This window comes from Chiroxiphia lanceolata, chromosome 24, assembly GCF_009829145.1.
Source record: "Chiroxiphia lanceolata isolate bChiLan1 chromosome 24, bChiLan1.pri, whole genome shotgun sequence".
NCBI lineage: Eukaryota > Metazoa > Chordata > Aves > Passeriformes > Pipridae > Chiroxiphia > Chiroxiphia lanceolata.
In genome coordinates this window covers 3,765,243-3,782,943 of record NC_045660.1, presented here as the reverse complement: position 1 = coordinate 3,782,943, position 17,701 = coordinate 3,765,243, and the positions used below count along the sequence as shown (strand labels likewise).

Here is a 17,701-nt window from a genome sequence, read left to right as displayed (position 1 = left end):
CTTTACCACCCCCGACAGAGCTCAAGGAGCATCTGGACAAGGCTCACAGGCACATGGTGTGACTCTTGGGGGTGTCCTGTGCAGGGAGTTGGACTCCATGATCCTTGTGGGTCCCTTCCAGCTCAGCATATCCTGTGATTCCGTGGGTGTCTGAAGCTGGGCTGGAGTAGAGTAGAGGACCTGGACCTGGTTCTTGACTGATTTGTGCCATGTTGGTGCGGGGAGCCCCCCTTTTCCCAATAACGGGGTGCTTTTCCTGCCATCCCCATTAAATCCCTCACATGGCCCAGCTGCTGTTGCCCCACCAGAGCACCATTAACTCCCTGTGGTGCCCCTCTGGCTCGGTGTTGCTGTGGGCTCGGGGCTGAGCCTCTGCTGGCAGCCAAACTCAGCAGACAGCTGGTCAAACAAATGTTCACAGGGTCTGTGTGCTGGGGCTTCAAGCTGTGCTGGCTCTTGGGGTAGGATTTTCTGAAGTGTAGCATACTGCAAGAACTTTTTTTTCCCTGGGAGGGTGGATTCAGCAAACATAAGTGAAATCCTGTTCTGGTCTCCGGGATTCTTCAGATTTTCCAGCCAGAGCTGGCTGTGTGTGATATTTGCTTGTGCAGACCTGTAGTGCCACTCCTCAAGCACCTGAGCTCAGCTAGAGAGGGTGGATCTGTACAAATACCACCCCAGGGCTTGTGGCAGGAAGGGATGGTGTAATAGAGAGTCCATTGTCATGGTGATCTGGTGGAAAACATCTAATTGGTATTAGTTAGGTCACCAGGAGATCAGGGAAGGATTCCCATTCAGTCCAAGTGGTGGAGGTTAAGGACTGTGCTGGGATTCATTTAGAGGTCACCACTGCCAAAACAGCCCTTCCTTTAGTGTGGGAATAGCACTGCCAAGGTAAAAAAAACCCTCTGTTTTGAGGTTTATAGTCTTGAGGTTTATGGTGCTTTCAAGAAATCTGATTGACTATTCCCACGTCTTGGCTCCAGGCAGGGGTAGCACAGATTAGGAAGTCCAAGGAAAGTTGCATTTATTCACTTGTCTTGTCTCAGCTCTAAAGCTCAGGGAGCTGACTTTCAAGGCTGACAAAGTGTTTTTTGCATGCATCCGAATAAATTCCGTTCAGAACTCTTTATTCTACAAAAGGCAGCAGACACAAAGCACATGTAAAAAAAAAAAAATGCAAAAATGAAACTGCTGTGGATGTCAGTAGCACTGACCAGAGTTACTGCATCAGTGTGGATTAATTGAAATGCATAAGTGTAAATTAACAGCCTTGTAGTGTTTTGGGAGAGCTTGTTATACATGAAAAAAGCAGTGTTTCTTGTGAATATTTAAATTTCCAGCCTAAATTTACCTTTTTGTGGAATATCTGGACATTAAACTACTACCTGCTATGGGGAAAAGCCGCTTACACGGATAATTCATCTTTCTTAATGATCCTTCTTCCCTGTCCTGCCACGGGAGATATGTCAGCATTAAATGACTTCTCATTGGGTTTGTTCTTGGCAAAACATCTGTGGATTTGAAAGGACAGCAGGAATCCTGCTGTAATTCCAACTGTAATGTTGGGAGTTTAGCAGCTGGGAAGGGGGAGATGAGCAGCTTCTTCCCTGCGCCGACCCTTTGGAGTTTTCTTCTGGGGTTTTTGGGAAGTCGGGAGCAATTCCTGTGGTATCTGGATGTACATCACGTGTCACAACTTGCCTTGCAGCCCTCGAGCCCGATGGATCAGATGGGGAAGATGAGGCCACAGCCCTACGGAGGGAACAACCCCTACACACAACAGCAGGGACCTCAGGCGGGGCCACAGCAAGGACATGGCTACCCAGGACAGCCCTATGGGCCACAGACTCCCCAGAGATATCCCATGGGAATGCAAAGCAGGACGCAAAGTACGATGGGCAGCATCTCATATGCACAGCAGGTAGAGCACCTGGTCTTCTGTAGTCTCTGTTACAGCAGGGAAAAGAACAACAGAATGCTGTGTCTTCTGAAGGGATCACGTTCCGCCGGGTTGGAACCGGCTATTTAGGCAAAATGGCATTTCTGTAGGCTGCATTTGGCCCCACACCTGGATCCAGGTGTGATCGACACCCGAGGACCTGTGGAATCCTCGTCTCCAAGAGCAAGCAGCAGCAGAGCAGTGAATCCAACAAGGGAAAAATAAATAGCAAAGGGAGGGAGATCCTCTTTCCGCTGTGTTGTGTTAAAGGCACAGCTGTTCTTTGCAGAAGAAATGACTTCAGGTCAGTTTTGGCTCATTACATGATCCGAGTGGCGCCTGCTGGACTGTTTGCAGGATTCAAGAGACAATTTTTATTTTTTTTCTTTTTGTTGGAGCAAGCAGTTTTTCCTTTCAGTTTTGAAGGGTGGTCAGATGGAGATCCCTAAAGGCTTAGCTATTAAAATTTTGTTACTGCCAAGAATAATGTCACACACAAGTGACTTTTGCTGTTGTCTGGGAAATACGTAGGTGTTGGCATTTCCAGTGCATTCCCAGTTAACTGCTCTGCACAGGTTTCTGAATTTTTACTTCTTGAGGATAATCTCTGTGTGTGTGTGTGTGTGTGTGAAGTACCTTTGTAACTGGCATAACTCCATCCTCTTCCTCTGCAGATGCCTCCCTACGGGCAGCAGGGCCCCAGCGCATATGGGCAGCAAAGCCAGACTCCATATTACAACCAGCAAAGCCCTCACCCCCAGCAGCAGCAGCCTCCATACTCCCAGCAGCCTCCATCCCAGACCCCTCACTCTCAGCCTTCTTATCAGCAGCAGCAACAGCCTCAATCTCAAGCTCCGCAGCTCCAGGCGTCGCAGCCGGCGTATTCCCAGCAGCAATCCCAGCCGCCCCATCAGCAGTCCCCGACTCCATACCCCCAGCAGCAATCCACAGCCCAGCAGCACCCCCAGAGCCAGCCCCCCTACTCCCAGCAGCAGTCACAGTCGCCGTACCAGCAGCAGCAAACCCAGCAATCAGCTTCCTCAGCCCTGTCCCAGCAGTCCTCGTCGTACCCCCAGTCCCAGCCGCCGCAGCCGCAGTCTGCGTACTCCCAGCAACGCTTCCCCCCTCCTCAGGTAGGTCATCTCCTGCCTTTTCTTTTTTTTTTTTTTTTTTTTTAATCTTCTGCAAGTGTTTGTTTTTGTTTTTGTTTTTAAAAAAGTTGGGCAAATCCTTCTGGTTCGTGCATTAAAATCGGTTGAATGCGTCAACAAGTTGGGTGGGAGGATATGATCAGAGCCGGGCTGAGTTCTCTTGTGTCTCAGATGTGGTGGTAACAGGCCATGCTAATGCTGCAGTTTTAAAGACTCATGCTAAGAAAAATGCTGCTGGTTGGCAGTTCAGGAAGAATTTGTTCATGGAAAGGGTTGTCAGGCATTGGAACTGCTCAGGGAGGTGGTGGAGTCCCCACTCCTGGAGTTGTTCAGGGAACAACTCAGTGCTCTGGTCTGGTTGACAAGGTGGTGATTGGTCAGAGGTGAGACTCAATGACCTTGGAGGTCTTTTCCAACCTCAGTGCTTCTGTGAATAGCCAGGATTCCACAATGGAATAGTTTCCACCTGCAGTTCTCCAGGTGGTCCCACAGCTACTTGTTTTAGCACAATGGCAGAGCACAGTTTGCAGAGCGACACGTGGGTGGTGATGGAAGAGTTTGCTCTTAAATGTAAAACTTGGCTTTAGGGAGGAGAAACAAAGCTGGCTGGGACCTTTCAGCAAACACTGTGACGCATCCAAGGCAGCTGTTGAAAAGTGGAAGGCTTTAATTGACTTGCCTTGTGTATGTAATGAGGTACTTGGTGAGATGTTAGAAGGTGAAGAAGTGAAATGAGCAGATCCCAGGACAGCCTCTGATCTCCAGGATCTGTTGTAAGGGAAAGCTCGAGAATACTGTTCTATCAGGTTTTAGACTTGTACTCCCAACTCTGTAGTAGTTGGGCAGTGTTTGTGTGCAAATCTTTGCTGTCTTGCCTCCTGTTTTGACCAAATGTCACCAAGGGAACACGAATCTTCCGCAGTGTGAGAATATACCACAGTGATTCCAACAGAGGCTTTATTGCATTCCCATTTGTGGTGTTTTTCTGGTGTTTCTTGATGTTGCAGGAGTTATCTCAAGACTCATTTGGGTCCCAGGCATCATCTGCTCCCTCAATGGCTTCCAGTAAAGGGCAAGAAGACATGAACTTGAATCTTCAGTCCAGACCTTCCAGCCTGCCGGTGAGTGGAGGGAACGGGGTGAGGGCAATCAGAAGCACAGCAGGATAAATTAGCACTGGTAATATTCCACATGGAAATGGGAATGATGGAGGCTGCCTGTGCTTTTTACTAAGTCATTAGCTTCTGGCTTCCCACTGGAGATTGAATGTAATTTACAAAAGTAATGGATTTGAGAGGGAAGTTTAACCCTGAGTACTCTGCTCGGCAGGTTCTACCGAAAACATTTCAATTTTTGGGCTCTCTGTTTGCAGTGGCTGAAGTACCTGACCTCTGTCAGAGTAGGCCTTGACTTTCAGGGGAAACTGTCTCATTTTTATTTTATTTTTCTGTTCCTTAGCCCACTGTGGCACTGGTGGTTGGCAACCTGGAGCACCATTCCCTTTCTGTCTCTTTGGATCCTTATATTGCTGATTTAAGCTTCTTTGGTCCAATCTGACTGAACAGTTGGTGAAAAAGACAAGTTTATTAGTACCTGGAGTGAGGAAGATCAGTCCCATGTAGCTCCTTCCTTGACAGATGGAGAATTATATTTCCTTTTGCATCCTAAATCTGCTTGCTGGATGTACAGTGACCAGTTGGGGATGAGATTAGTGCCCAGCGTTCAGCAGTTTTTGGACCAGAGTGGTTTAACTTTGGGTTAAAACATCAAGAAAACGGAGAAGTATTAAAAGTTTAGATTAGTTTGCACAACTTGGTCTGTGCCTTTGACTTGGAGGAAAAGTTTGGAGCTGCTGAGTTCCGATTTTACTGGTTGCATGAATTCTACCCAGTAGGAAGTGAGTGAGCTTTTATTTTTTTATTTAGCCACTGGCTAAATCAGTGTTTGGAGCTGCAGTTGGATTGGCCAGAGGAGTGAGCTGTGTGTATAACCAAGTTATTTTTGCTCCCAGCAATGAGAACAGCTTTGTTGTGAGCCCCTTGAAATAATTCCTTTGGATTGTGGGTACAAATTGTCACCCAAAATACAGAGTGATTCTAGTTCTGACCACCTAATGGGAGTAGTTGTGGGTTGTTGCCGTTTTCTTCCCTCTCTTTTTTTTTTTTTTTTTGCCTTTTGGACCCTGATTACAAAGATTTAATTTGTTCTGAGGCCTGGGGGGGAAAAAAAAAAATCTTTTTAAATAGCATGTTTCTTTCCACTCTGCCTCTCCACAAGTTCTTCCATGTGACCCATCTTCTGGCGAGGAACGTAGGAAAAGTGAAGTGAAGTAATTGAAGAAATTGCTGTAGCTTGGAACGGTGGGAAGTCCTGTTCAGTGGCATTGTTGATGGAGCCTTCCTGAGCCCTACTGATCCCCCTGACTTGGATTATAGGAATTTGTAGCTCTGCTTCACAGAAGTGGCTCCTGCTCAGCACCAAGTGGGAGTTTGTTTTATACCTTGTGGTTAAATATATTTGGCCCTTTTCAAGTTGTCCCTTCTCCCTAGCAGTCTAAGAAAGGAATTCATCTCTGCTTCAACAGTGAAGGAACCCAGAAACGAGGGAATATGTGGTTTTCCTGGCCTTATCACCAAATAATTTGCATTTAAGAAATCTAGCAGTCTTTAGCTTGCTGGTGTATTTTTGGGCCTTTTCTTTCTTGGTAGGCAAAACTCAAAAAAAGGAGGCTCCCTGCAGAAAAATCACTCCTATTCTTCTACTTGTTCCACAATTCCTTGTCACCTTGTTTGGATCCTGGAGGACAAGAGCAGCCACCAACTGAGAAAGGCCTCAGACAGGGATGCTGTGGGGTGGTTAAAAGGCCAGGACCACTGGGATGCTGGAAGCCAACTCCTTGTTTTCAGTGATCAATCTCCTGCACAAAGTTTGGCCTGGGGATGCTCAGGAACACGAGAGCTCCATGGAAGTGCACCATCAATTTCTTTTTATCTTCCTGATATTGCTCAGTCTGTCTGGTTTAGAAGGTTTTATCCTGCTCAGGAGGATTCCTAGATCCCTCTTTTGCCATCATGGATGACTTACAGAAGCAGAGTTAGTTTGTGGGCTTTTATTTTTTTTTTTTCCCTAGTTCTGAGCCCTTTTCCAAGCCTCGGTGGGCACTGTGGAATTATTCACTGGGTATCTTGAATCAGGGCAAATCATACCATACATCATCTTTAATTAAACATGTATCAGCCCCCAGCAGGAAAAGGGAGATTCCTGCTTTTTGGGTCCTTGGAAAGTATTAAATTTATGTACCCAATGCCTTTACACGTTGATATTGTAGATCAGTGTTCACTTTGGAATTCTAAGCAATAAAGGGGGAATATTTCTTTGGCTGATCCATCACCCTTTCAGGAGGTGGTGATCTCCTGGCAGGGACGTTGTCAAGTTGTTCAGCTCCCGTGGCTTTGTCAGGAGGGGCCTGAGGAATGTCATGTTGACTGTTCTCGGTGGGGGCTTCAAAATCCCTTCCCAGTAATGATTTTTGTGCCACTAACTAAACTTCCTCCTGAGCCTCATATGAGCTCACTGATGGCTTTTAAAGAGGAATAGCATCCCTGTGAGTGTCCTGGCTGTTCTTCCTTCCTGTAGCAGGCAAGGTGAGGAATTTCTATGTAAAATTCACTGCTTCCCAAGGGAGCCTCTGCCAGGATTGCAGCCAAACTAAACTTAGATTGCAATTGCACAGGAGAAGTGAAGTGCAGTCTTTTGTGTCTGGGTGTAACAGAGGAATAGTCATCCTTAGGATAAAACTGTTTCTCCCAGGAGATTCCCAAGTCTCTTCTCCTTAGCAAAAAAATTCCTCCTGGCGAGTTCGTATCCAGTTTATCCGGTGTCTTCACCATTTGAAGTTTGGGTTCTGAGGCTGAAAGAGTCAAACATTTCCAGCTGTTAACTGCCTTCAGCCACGGAGGGTGCTGGCAGCAAGTCTGGGAGAAGCAAATTGGGTGCTGGAACATCCGTTTGGGTTTGGATTGCGGGTCGGTTCTGCTGCAAAGTTCTTTGGAGTTTTAGGATTGTTGGGAGGGATTTTGTGTCTCACTGTGGAACGTGGAGCAGATGTTACTTTGCCCCAGTCTCTGTCTCATGGCTTTGAAGGAGCTGGGGGCAAGTTCCTGATGGCTTTGAGATGGATGAGGGGTGGAGGCAGTGGTGCCCACCAGGCTGTTCATTCTTTCCCAGCCCCAGGTTGGTGTCTGTGGTGTTTGAGCTTCCAGGTTGGCCCCCAAAGCCATTTTTGAAGCAAATCTGTGTGCACTGGCTTATATTTGCTTTTCACTGGAGCTTCTGGGATTTCTTCAGTGAAGTTTTCCTACGTGTGGAGCCCAAAACTGGTGGGAGAGGTGTTGTTTCAGCATTTCAGTGGGAAAGGTTTTGTTTGGGGGGGGACATACAGCCAAACCAGAAGGGCAGATACTGGCGTGGTTTTGGAGGTCCTGACTCTGCAAAGTTATGTTTGAATTTTTGTGGCAGCAAACTAGGACAGCTTGGGCAAAAGTTTCAGAATTCCCTGCCCAGAATGCCCTTAGTTTGGTCAGTGTACTGGATATCCCGAGGGAAGAAACCCCATCCATGTTCTGGGCAGTTTATATTCATCTTGTTGTAGAGTGGGAATACTTTCAACTTCAGTATTTTGGTTTTTTTGCACTATTGGAAAACTGTTTGGTTTATTAGTGGTGTTTCACTTTGGTTCGTGTCTGACTTTAAATCTGGAAAGTGTCTTGTCAGTGGCAGAAAGTGACTGAAAACATTCCTGATCCATGCTTAACTTCCAAACTTGCCTTTTGGTCTTGGGTCTTTGCAGTGTGGATTTAACAAAACTAGGATTTGTGGGGAGGGGAGGGGAATGAGGCTGCAGAGTTTTGGCAGAGCCTGTCTGTGAATGTCCCCAGCAGTTGTGGGGTGGTTTTGGTTTGATTATCTCTTCCTTTCTAAGTCAAGTAGTTACTGAATTTGGACCCTGGAGGTTGTCACGGAAGCACAATTTGAATTTTCCATTCTTAACAACTGGTCATTTCAGCTTGTGCTCTGGGAGTGCTTGAAGTGGAATAAAGTTGAGCTCTGTCAGCTGCGTCCCCTGACCTGGAAATAATCAATGCAACAGGCTGAAATGCAGCAAAAAACTGTCTCAGAGCTGCTGTGGAGGGAGGGAGGGAGGAGCAGCCTGTTCTTTGAGCTTAAAATGAATAATTTCGACAATTTTTTCAGGAGAAAGGGAGAAAGAACCTTTTATAGTTGAATCTGCTGGTCACTTCAAGCCTTTTATTTTTTTTTTTCCTCTCTCCTTTTTTCTCTTTCCATATGGGACTTCCTGCTTCTGTTTGGTTTGTATTTGGCCTTTTGAGCTTGTCTTATTGCTTGCCTTAGGAGAGGGATTAGCCGTGTGTGCATATCAAAGCAGGGCAGTGCTGTGGGGCCTGGGCAGCACAGTGGATATGCAGATAAACCCACCAGCACCCCGAGGCTTCCCCCAGGAGCACAAGACCCGAAACTCTGGTGGTAGCTATCCATGCATTCCTGTCTATGCTGATCTGAACAGTTTTTATCCCAAGTTACGGTGATGGGGTAGTTAAAAATGTGGTTTTCCCTGGTCCAGTGCTCCTCTGCCCAAGATTTTTTTGAGTGTGTGACTGGGCCACCATTTGTGTGGTTTCTTGAGGAGGCTGTGCCTTCCCCCCCCCCCCCCCCCAATTTTTGGCATTTCTCTAATAGTGGAGAGCACAGGGTGCTGCTCCAGAGCCCCCCTGACCTTCCAGCCGCTCCAGTTTCACGCCTGCGACCCTCTCCGGGGTTGCTTTGCTGTGTGTCCATGTGGCAATTTTCTCCTCTCCCCACCCCTTCCTCTGGGTCTGAAGGGTGTTCAGGGGGGGAACTCCCCACCCCACACTGCACTGCCTGGAGCCTGTCACCTTCTCCAGCAGCGAGCATCCCCCCGGAGCTGTGGGAGCTGTGCCGGAGCCGCCGATGCAGGAGCTGCGCTATGCTCGATGCCGGGCTCGTTTCCTGTTTCTATTCTGGTCGTGAGCAGCTCAGCTCTGCTTCCTGCCTGCACGCCTCGCACAGATTCCCCGAGCCCCCAGCCCTTCCTTTGCTTCCCAGCGATTCCCACCCAGCTGGAAGCAGAGCCGGTGATCCCCGGAGCGGGCGGCAGCTCCCTCGGCGCAGAACAGGCTCCTGTTCTTTTACCCTTGTCCTTCCAGGCCCGGCCACAGTGATTAGGCAGGTCGGTGCTGCAGCAGGAAATTGCTGTAGGATGACCAGTCCCGCTCTTGGATCCCGAACAATGGTCCGTGCTCCGTCACACGCGTCCCCTGCGCCGCCGCGGCCGGAGGATCCCGAGCTGCTCCTGCGCCGTGGCCGGAGCTCAGACCTCACAGGGTGACCCCTCTGCTCTCCTCCTTGTGGGGCTGGGAAATCATTTTTTTCACTTCCTTTTTGCTGCTGACTCGGTGTCATTGGAGACCCTTTAAAAGGTGCTTGTCAGTCTGATGTTGGGCTTATGATCCTCGTCCTCTTCCCTTTCCATCAAAACTTAACCCTGCCAGAGGTCTCACCCCGTGCTGGGGAGGGAGAATCTGTGTTGGTGTGACCTCCATCTGCTGCGTGGAGCTGTTGCAGGGGTAATAAAGGTGTTCAACACAGTGTTTAAGCACTGCCACTGTAGAGCTTTTGCTCTACAGGAATCATTTCCCTCTTAATATCCTTCTGGCGTGCAGGATTGATTTGTCTTGGAGACGAGTGGGATCATAAATGTCATGGAGAAGACTCTTTCCACGTGGTGCCCAAATGTGGGGCATGGCAGGGGCCCAAGGCTTCAGCTGCCCTGTGCCCTTCCTGCAGCCAGGATGGGCTTGGATGGGTCATGCCAGGATTCCAAACCCGTCCTGGTATTGGAGGAGGAGTTTTATGGATGGTTTTTATTACAGTTTTGAATCAGGTCTTACACAGGAAAACAGAAACCTTTATTTAAAGGGGAAAAAAAAAGGTTTAATTTCCTGAAATGACAAAAAGTGACATCTCTAGGAATTGACTGTTTTGGCATTCTGACCCTCAGGGGAGCACTGGGCAGACGTCAGACCCATGGGCCAGGTTTCCATGGATATTTTACCTCTTCCTGTACACACTCCCTGCTCAGAGCCAGAGTGAGAGGGGAATTTCCTTGATTCTTTCCAGTCGTGTCTCCGGTGTCTCCATCCCCCATGGATCAGCGGTACCTGGGCATGGGGATGGCATTACAGAAAGGTTCTTGATGGGAAGTGGTTTCTCTGGAGATGCTCCAGTGTCTGGGGCTCAGCTGTGTTGCTCCATCACTGCCTCCCCACAGGTGTGACAGACTTTGGGAAGGAGCTGCCAGCTTCCAGCTCTCTCTCTTAGAATCATAGAATGGTTTGGGTTGGAAGGGACCTTAAAGCTCATCTTGTTCCACCCATGGGCAGAGACACCTTCCAGTGAAAGAACCACCAGGATTCATCAGGCTTGCAAATACCTGAGACCTTAGAAATCTTGTTCTCTCCTAAAACCTTCCTTCCGCTTTTTCAGAAATTAGTTACGTCACTGTTAATTGTCTCAGAGGCAGATGAGAATACTAAAAGCTGATTTATCTTAAAATCCAAAGTATTGGATGAACAGGGGCCTTTTTAATTTTGTAATCATTTCAGCCTCCTACCTTTGCTGCACCTCTTTGCCCACCCTGACTCGGGTGGCTGGCATTGGTGGCACAGTCACATGCTGGGATGACTAAATGCTTTGGAGTCCAAATGTGTGGAACACATCAGAGGATGTGTTCCTCTGGAAAGAGCCTTCCAGAGAAGCACTTCTGGGGAATGGGAGTATCCTCATGGCTGGCAACGAGAGGGTTGCTTCCTGCCTCTTCCGTGATTCCGTGTTTTATGTGATCTGGGGTTTGTCTTCAGACTGAAGGAGGAGACTTAAAAACCTCTGGAAGGAAAACAAAAGCTCTTTGAATAAATGGGTTGTGGTTTTGTCAGCTGAGGCCTGTACTAGTTTCCCTCCTCCACTTGCCTTCCCAAGACCAACCTTTCCAAATGATGGGATCGACTTGTAGGTTCCTTAATCCCCACACCATCCTGAAAACCAGTAAGAGCATCCTCTGGTCCTGCTACCATGTTGCTGCTTGTTGTGCCTGGGATCCTCCTGCTTCGTTCCTGCAGCTTGTTTTGGGGTCAGTGTTGCTGTAGGAGCCGGAGGTTTTATCCTTTCCCTTATGGATGGATGGGACAACCTCTGGGATAGCTGAAGTGACGCTGCTCTGCCAAGCAAAATTCGGCATTTACCTGCTGCCTGGGATATTTGATGTTGTATCAACGTGTGGATAAAGCTGGGAGTGCTTTTAGCAGCTGAGCAGCCTCCAAAGGGTTAAATGGAAACTCTTCTGTCCATTTTTGCTGTTGCATCTCCCGGGCTCCTGCGGAAGAGCTCAGCACCCAGCGCTCTCCGGGTGGGAATGCTGGCCTTCCACATGGCAGGCTTTCCCTTCAGCGACATCTTGTTCTGTGGATGAATCACGTTACTCCTTCCCTACTTTGTGCTGCAACTACAGCTCTGAATCTCTGCTCTCCGAAGACCGAGAAGATGAGATATTTCTTTTCAGTCTGCTCAACGCTCGGAGAGGGTGGAAAACCCTCTTGCCTTCCTTTTTTTTTCTTTTTTTTAAATATATTTTATTTTATTTTATTTTATTTGGAGGGAGAAGAGAAGGAGGGGTGGCACAGGGTAGGAGCAGGAGATGTGATTAAAGCTCCTGCCGAGTAGATCTGTGGGAGTGGAGTATCGACCTCTGAAAAATCAATGGCTGCTGCGGTAGCAGTGCCGGCTGTTCCGCAAGGCTCCCGTTGCAGGAATGTAGTAAAGCCAGCAGCACTTCCCTCTGTCCTCCTCCCTGCTTTATTTTGTACCTGCTCTCTGCCAGCAGCCCAGACTCACCTAGATGCACTGAGCTGGATTAGAACAGCAGCTTATTTTTGCAGTCAGAGTGAAATTCCTCGTGTGCCACCGAGCCCCTCCTCCCGACAGCCTCCTCTCCGAATGCTCCTTTCCCTGCAGTGCAGCTCGAGCCTGCAGCTTCTCCCAGTTTGTCTAAAGCCAGCCTGGAAGAATGAGCTTTTCAGCTTCTTTTTTTGAACAGGGAAACTGCACGAATCTCTCCTGGCATGTTCTAGTCCCCATCTTAGGTTCGTAATTGTCAGCGCTGGTGCCTGAGAGGAGCTAAAACTCCTCAGAAGGGAAGGGAATATGGACCCTGTAGCACAGGCTGAAGCCTTGCTAGTGTTGCCTCCCTAATATTTGTTTTAGTGGGCAGGTGTTTTCCCCTTGAAGTTGTAAAGTCTAGCACTTATTTCCTCTCCCCAAGGACTGCGTGGATGAGTAAGTGGCACATAAGGACTCGAAGGTCCTTGTGGCACCCTCAGTTTTGTAACAGGATCTTGATTTTTTTTTTCTTTTTTTCTCTTGCAGAACCTGAGAACTGTCTGGTTTCTTGTTGACCCATGTCACCCTGGCTCACATTAGAGGTTGAGCTTCCAGGGATGTATCCAAGGGGCCAAACCCAGTGATTTCACTGCATAAATAAATCCCTTTGTTCCTTCTGATTGCTGATCTTGTCCCGTTTTGAAGTGGGATGTAAGAGAAGAGGCAAGGCCATGAATTTACAGAGTTCCATAAAACATGGAAGTGTAGTGGGCAGCTTGTGCTGGCGTGGCAGTGAGCTTCCTTCTGGGAATTCCCTGGTTTTTATGCCAGGACAAAGTCATCCTTCCCTGTTAAATTTAAAACCAAGCTTTTTGGCTTGTCACAGAGTAAGGGGTAAGAGCCACGTGGCAGTGGAGGAAACTGTGCACGGTCAGGGGTCACCAGCTCATGTTGCTGGGCTTTGGTTGTATTTGATTAGTCTTTAGTCATCTTGGGCAGCTTGGGAATGTGGATGGACATGTTTCCCACACGTGTATGAGCACAAAATCAGTAACAGGTAAACTGACAGCTTTAAAAATACGTGATTTTGGGTCCTACCCCACTCTTCTCAAAGTATGGCAGGGGACAGAGCACGGGGGAACAGAGTGTTGCCAGAACGGTTCTAGATGTGGTGAGGGAAAGACATTGGAAAGACATCCTGGTCTGTCACATCTGTGGAAACCTCAGGTTGGCTTTGCCAGGTGTCCTCTTGGATGTGCTGTGGGTGTGTGGTGTGAGTGGAGCACGGGGAGGTCTCCGGGCTGCTCGGTGTTGGGAGACAGTGCTTTGTGGAGCGTGAGGTGCAGGATTCAGTTACCTGTGCTGCTGAGCAGGAATGAGTCTATCCATGTCCCCAAAATAGCAGGGAGATCCTGCCAGTCAGCTGTGTAATTGTTGTGATGGAGAGAACTGAGGTATTTTGGGTGTGGAAATAAAGGGGGAAGGAAAGGACAAGATTGTGATTTTTAAGCATTGGTAGTTCTTGAGTCAGTGGGAAAGCAACTGCAGAGAGAAAGAACTTGTAATAGAAAGTGGGCATTTCAATTAGAGGAATAAAGAGGCCTTTTCCCTTTCAGAAAGAATGGGGGAATACATTTATCCATTGTTCTCTGGTCTTGCTTGTGAGCATCTTTATGGAAATAACTGGCCTTACAGAATTTATAAGCTGCACCACATGCTTGTCTCCAAACCATAATTTCCTTGAGTGCTGTCTGGTGATCTGATAGTGCTGGATCATTCCACCCTGCCTGAGCTCCTTCCCTCTTCCCCCACACTTCCCACGTGCACTGAGGCCGGGGAATGGGCAGGGGAAGCTATTCCATTTGCTTTCTGGTCAGTCTTCCTGCTCTTCCAGATAAGTGGGATGGGCCGGAGCGGAGGAGCCTTGAATCTCTCCTTCTCCTCTGGGATTTTATTACCTTGATCTTAAGTATTTCTCGTTGTTTCATCTTTTTGTTTGTTTAACAAACAAGCTCCTATCAGATAGTGGGGTGGTGGTTCCTCTTGTCAGATCAAAGAACCCCCGGCTGTTTCCAGCACCAACCAACCCGGCTCCCTCGTGCCAGGACTTGCAGCCCTTTCCCTGGGATAGCTGAACTCCCCTGCCCCCTTCCTCTGGGTACCAGATTGTGTGATTCCAGGCATGGGTTTGTTGTGGTGTGAAAAGGAGGTGTTGCTGCCGAGCCCTTGTTTGTCAGCAGCACTGACAGACCCGTGCTGGCACCGGCCAGGCTTGGGCATCCAGTCACAGCTGGAACAGTTATCGTTCCAGGGTCCCCGTGGGCTTCCGCTATCAGGTCACATCCCAAAATAACACTGGGCAGTATTTCAAGCGAAGAAACTCAGGCTTTTGGGGCTGCAGCCAGCCTGGAGTGTGAGATTCTGTGTGAAATAGTTGGAATCCCTCCAGCGTTTTTGATCTGCATGGCAGATGAGCAATAAAATGCATAAAAAACACATTGGAAACACGTGAGGAAATTCTCCAGACCCTGACGTTTCCTCCGAGTTGGCAGAGTTACTGCTGCCGAGCCTCACCTCCTGTCTCAGCTCTGTTGGCTGTGCTGGGGGAGGAGGGAAGGGGAGAGCCCTTCTCCTGCTGCTGCTGTGTCTTTCCAGGTCTCCTCCTGATGCTCCATGGGAGGCAAATAAAACCTCCCAGGCCCTCTCCTCTTGGGCTTCATCCAGAACCCGTGACGGCAGCAGCAGGTCTCCATTATTTCCATGAGGTTTTGGGTTTTTTTAAGGCTTCTCTGCCTTTAAAACAGGCTGTAGAGAGTTGGAGAGATTTTGTTTTCCCCTGGTTTTGGAGATATCAGAGCTGGGGGGGTGTCCTTTAGGTTTAGTTAAAACCTTGATGCTTGGTGTCCTGAGATAACTTGATAGGAGGAAACCAGCTCCTCGCTGATGAGCTGCTTGAGCTCAGGCATTCCAGTCCCTGTTTGCTCCTTCCCCTTGCAGGAGTTTCCCTTCTGAGAAACTCAGTCCTGAATAACACACTCAGAAAATGCTGCTCTGCTGGCAGAGCCCTTCTTTGCTGGGAAATGACTTTATTGTTGGAATTCACAAAACTTAACAGATTTTTAGAGGTGAAAGTCACTTTATGAGTTACTTGATTTTTATGGTTGTGTTTCATCTCCTGTCTTAACAGCCATGAAAGGGGGATGTGTAATTTACTTCTAACTCACTTAAACTAATAATCTGAGAATCTGATCCACAGCTAAAGGTCTGCTGTTCCTCTATGGGGTCCCTGATGGTATGTCAGCAATGCAGAGGGGCCCTCACTCTCACAAAACCCACCCAGTATTCACCTGCTTAATTAAAACTGGATGTTTTTCAGTGATTTAGGCCTTGATGCATAGAATGGTCAAAGACATCAGCTTTAAAGATCATTATCTAGTTATTGAGGAGTTAATTTTCAAAGAGTTTTTAATGTTACTTCATTTTATGTCTTGCAGATATTTTCACGTCTGGCATTACCAAGTCTTGCCCTCTTAGTCTGCCCAGTTCATGTATGAATATTGCTCAGACCATGGAGCAGACAGTGACCTCCACACATCCTGAGGTCCTTCCATCCAAAGCCTTCTCTCTTGCCCCTTGGAAAAGCACTTACACTCCTGATAAAGGAAGGAAACTCACATTTCACTTTGCACACTCGCTCTGTGTCTGTCCTTTCATGCCAGTATTTGTCTCAGGTGTACATTTACATGGATTTTTTTTTCCTTTGAGCCTAAAAATCCCTCACCTCCACAGCTCTGGGCTCTGCCCCTCTGCTCCCAAGATTTAGCTGCTCTGAAATTCCACACCACATCAGCTCTTGGTGGTGGGGATTTTAAAGCTGCAAATGGGTCTGGCCTCCAACTTCATTTCAGTGATGAGAAAAACAGTCTTTGGATGCATTTGGTGATTCAGACTAAAACTACCTTAATACATTTAAGGGACATACCAGTGTTTTCACCCAGTTTTAGGCTGGGCTGACTTGTTTCTGGACATTCTGATCCCTTCATTGGCTCTGAGGGGAATCTCATTGTATGTCTTGTACTGGTGGCTGCAGTTTGATGCAGTGGGTCTCAGGGAGAGGAGTGTTTTGTGTCTTGATTGTTTGTGTTGGTTGATGCTTTTTAATGCAAAATGTTGGAAATAATGTCTCTTTACTCCCACTTCAGATGGTTTCTGCAGTAGGAATGTGGGACTTATCAAAGTTGTCCAGGGAAAAACGCCCAAATAACTGCAGGAAGGAGCAGTGCTTTTGATGCTACAATAGGAAAGTAGTGAAAATTGCAAGAGATCTCAGACACTATTTTTAGGCTTTTTCTGCAGTTTTTTAGCTTTCATTGAGATAAAACAAAGCTTTTTTTTTTTTTTTTTCCTCAGGAAGATAATACTTGAGCAGTAAGCAAATATACCTCTGAGACTGTGGTGCAGGAAATGAGCTCTCCAACAGAAACAGTGATGGAAGGGGAGGGGGGACACGCATGAACTAAGTCATCCCACCGAGTGACTGGGGTTTTCAGCTCCAGTGTAGCATTTGTTGGAAGCATTTTGATTAAATTCCACTAAAGTAGAGGAGATTTCCCCACTGCAGCAGCTGAGTGTGGTGCTGATGCCCAGCTCTCCCCTCTGTCCTGAATGTCACTGTCCCACAGGTGTGGTGAGGTGGTTGGGTAACTCCACTCCACTTTCACTCCATAACATCCTCTTCCTGGGATGTGGTGATGTGTTGTTCACCAGCTTGGGATGACAGGGATGTGTTCTGAGAACCTTTCCACACATCACCTGGCAGACAGGTGTTAGGAGTGATAGCTCTGCTTCCAGAGGCTGATAAGCTGCAGTATCTTGTGTCCCAGGTCCTCCTGCACTGCTGGAGCTGGGAAGACGTCACCTGAACTGCTGCTGAACCAGGAATTGTCCAGTCAGTGTAAATGAGAGCGGGGTGTCCAAGTGATTTATCAGTTGGCTCAGCCTTTCTGTGTGAGGTTTTAAATGACTTGGGCTCTGTTGGTGCTGCTCAGCTGAATTCTCTGCGGGGGGAGATGATCTGAGATACCTTCAGGGCTCAGCCCAGAATCTTTCTGATCCAGGGTTGATTACTCTGGAAGACTTAGGAAGGACAGGTGAAGTCCTGGTAAGCTTTGGTCTCCCACTTCTTCACCTGCCAGTGATCCTTTGAACCTCTGGCAGAGATTTTATCTAATCACTGGAATAGTTACAACTTCCCAGCTTTCTGTTCAAATACGCCACCACTTCCTCTGGCTCGGGCTGTTCCTGACTCATTCACTGCAGGCCAAGCCTGAACAGCTGATGCACCTTGTTATCAACCAGACAGTACAACTGGGCATGTTGGATCTGCACATCATCTTCTTGGAATTATCCCCGTTCTCACACTTGCCAGCTGAATTTTGATGCTGTCACTTTGCTGCTGTGGCAATTGGAGGTTTCAGCTCTCTCAGGCTTTTTGTGCCTTGCTTCTCCCAAGGTGGATACATGCAGGAGGAAGGGTGTTTTCTAGCCTTGCCTTCAAGAGAAGCTGAACTTTGCAGGTTGATGCAGTAACTGCTAATTTTTGCTGTCTTTGAAGAAAGGGAAGCGGGAACCCTGA

At 47.9% G+C, this 17,701-nt stretch overlaps 1 protein-coding gene across 3 annotated transcripts in view; it reads left to right on the top strand.

Moving 5' to 3' along the window:
- Window positions 1-17,701, top strand: part of ARID1A (AT-rich interaction domain 1A) — a 56,492-nt gene that overhangs the window by 22,003 nt on the left and 16,788 nt on the right. For all 3 annotated transcript variants that reach the window (XM_032710078.1, XM_032710080.1, XM_032710079.1), the window contains exons 2-4: window positions 1,712-1,924; window positions 2,617-3,075; window positions 4,101-4,214. In XM_032710078.1, coding sequence (XP_032565969.1) covers window positions 1,712-1,924; window positions 2,617-3,075; window positions 4,101-4,214 — 786 coding nt within the window. The remainder of the gene's footprint in view (window positions 1-1,711; window positions 1,925-2,616; window positions 3,076-4,100; window positions 4,215-17,701) is intronic.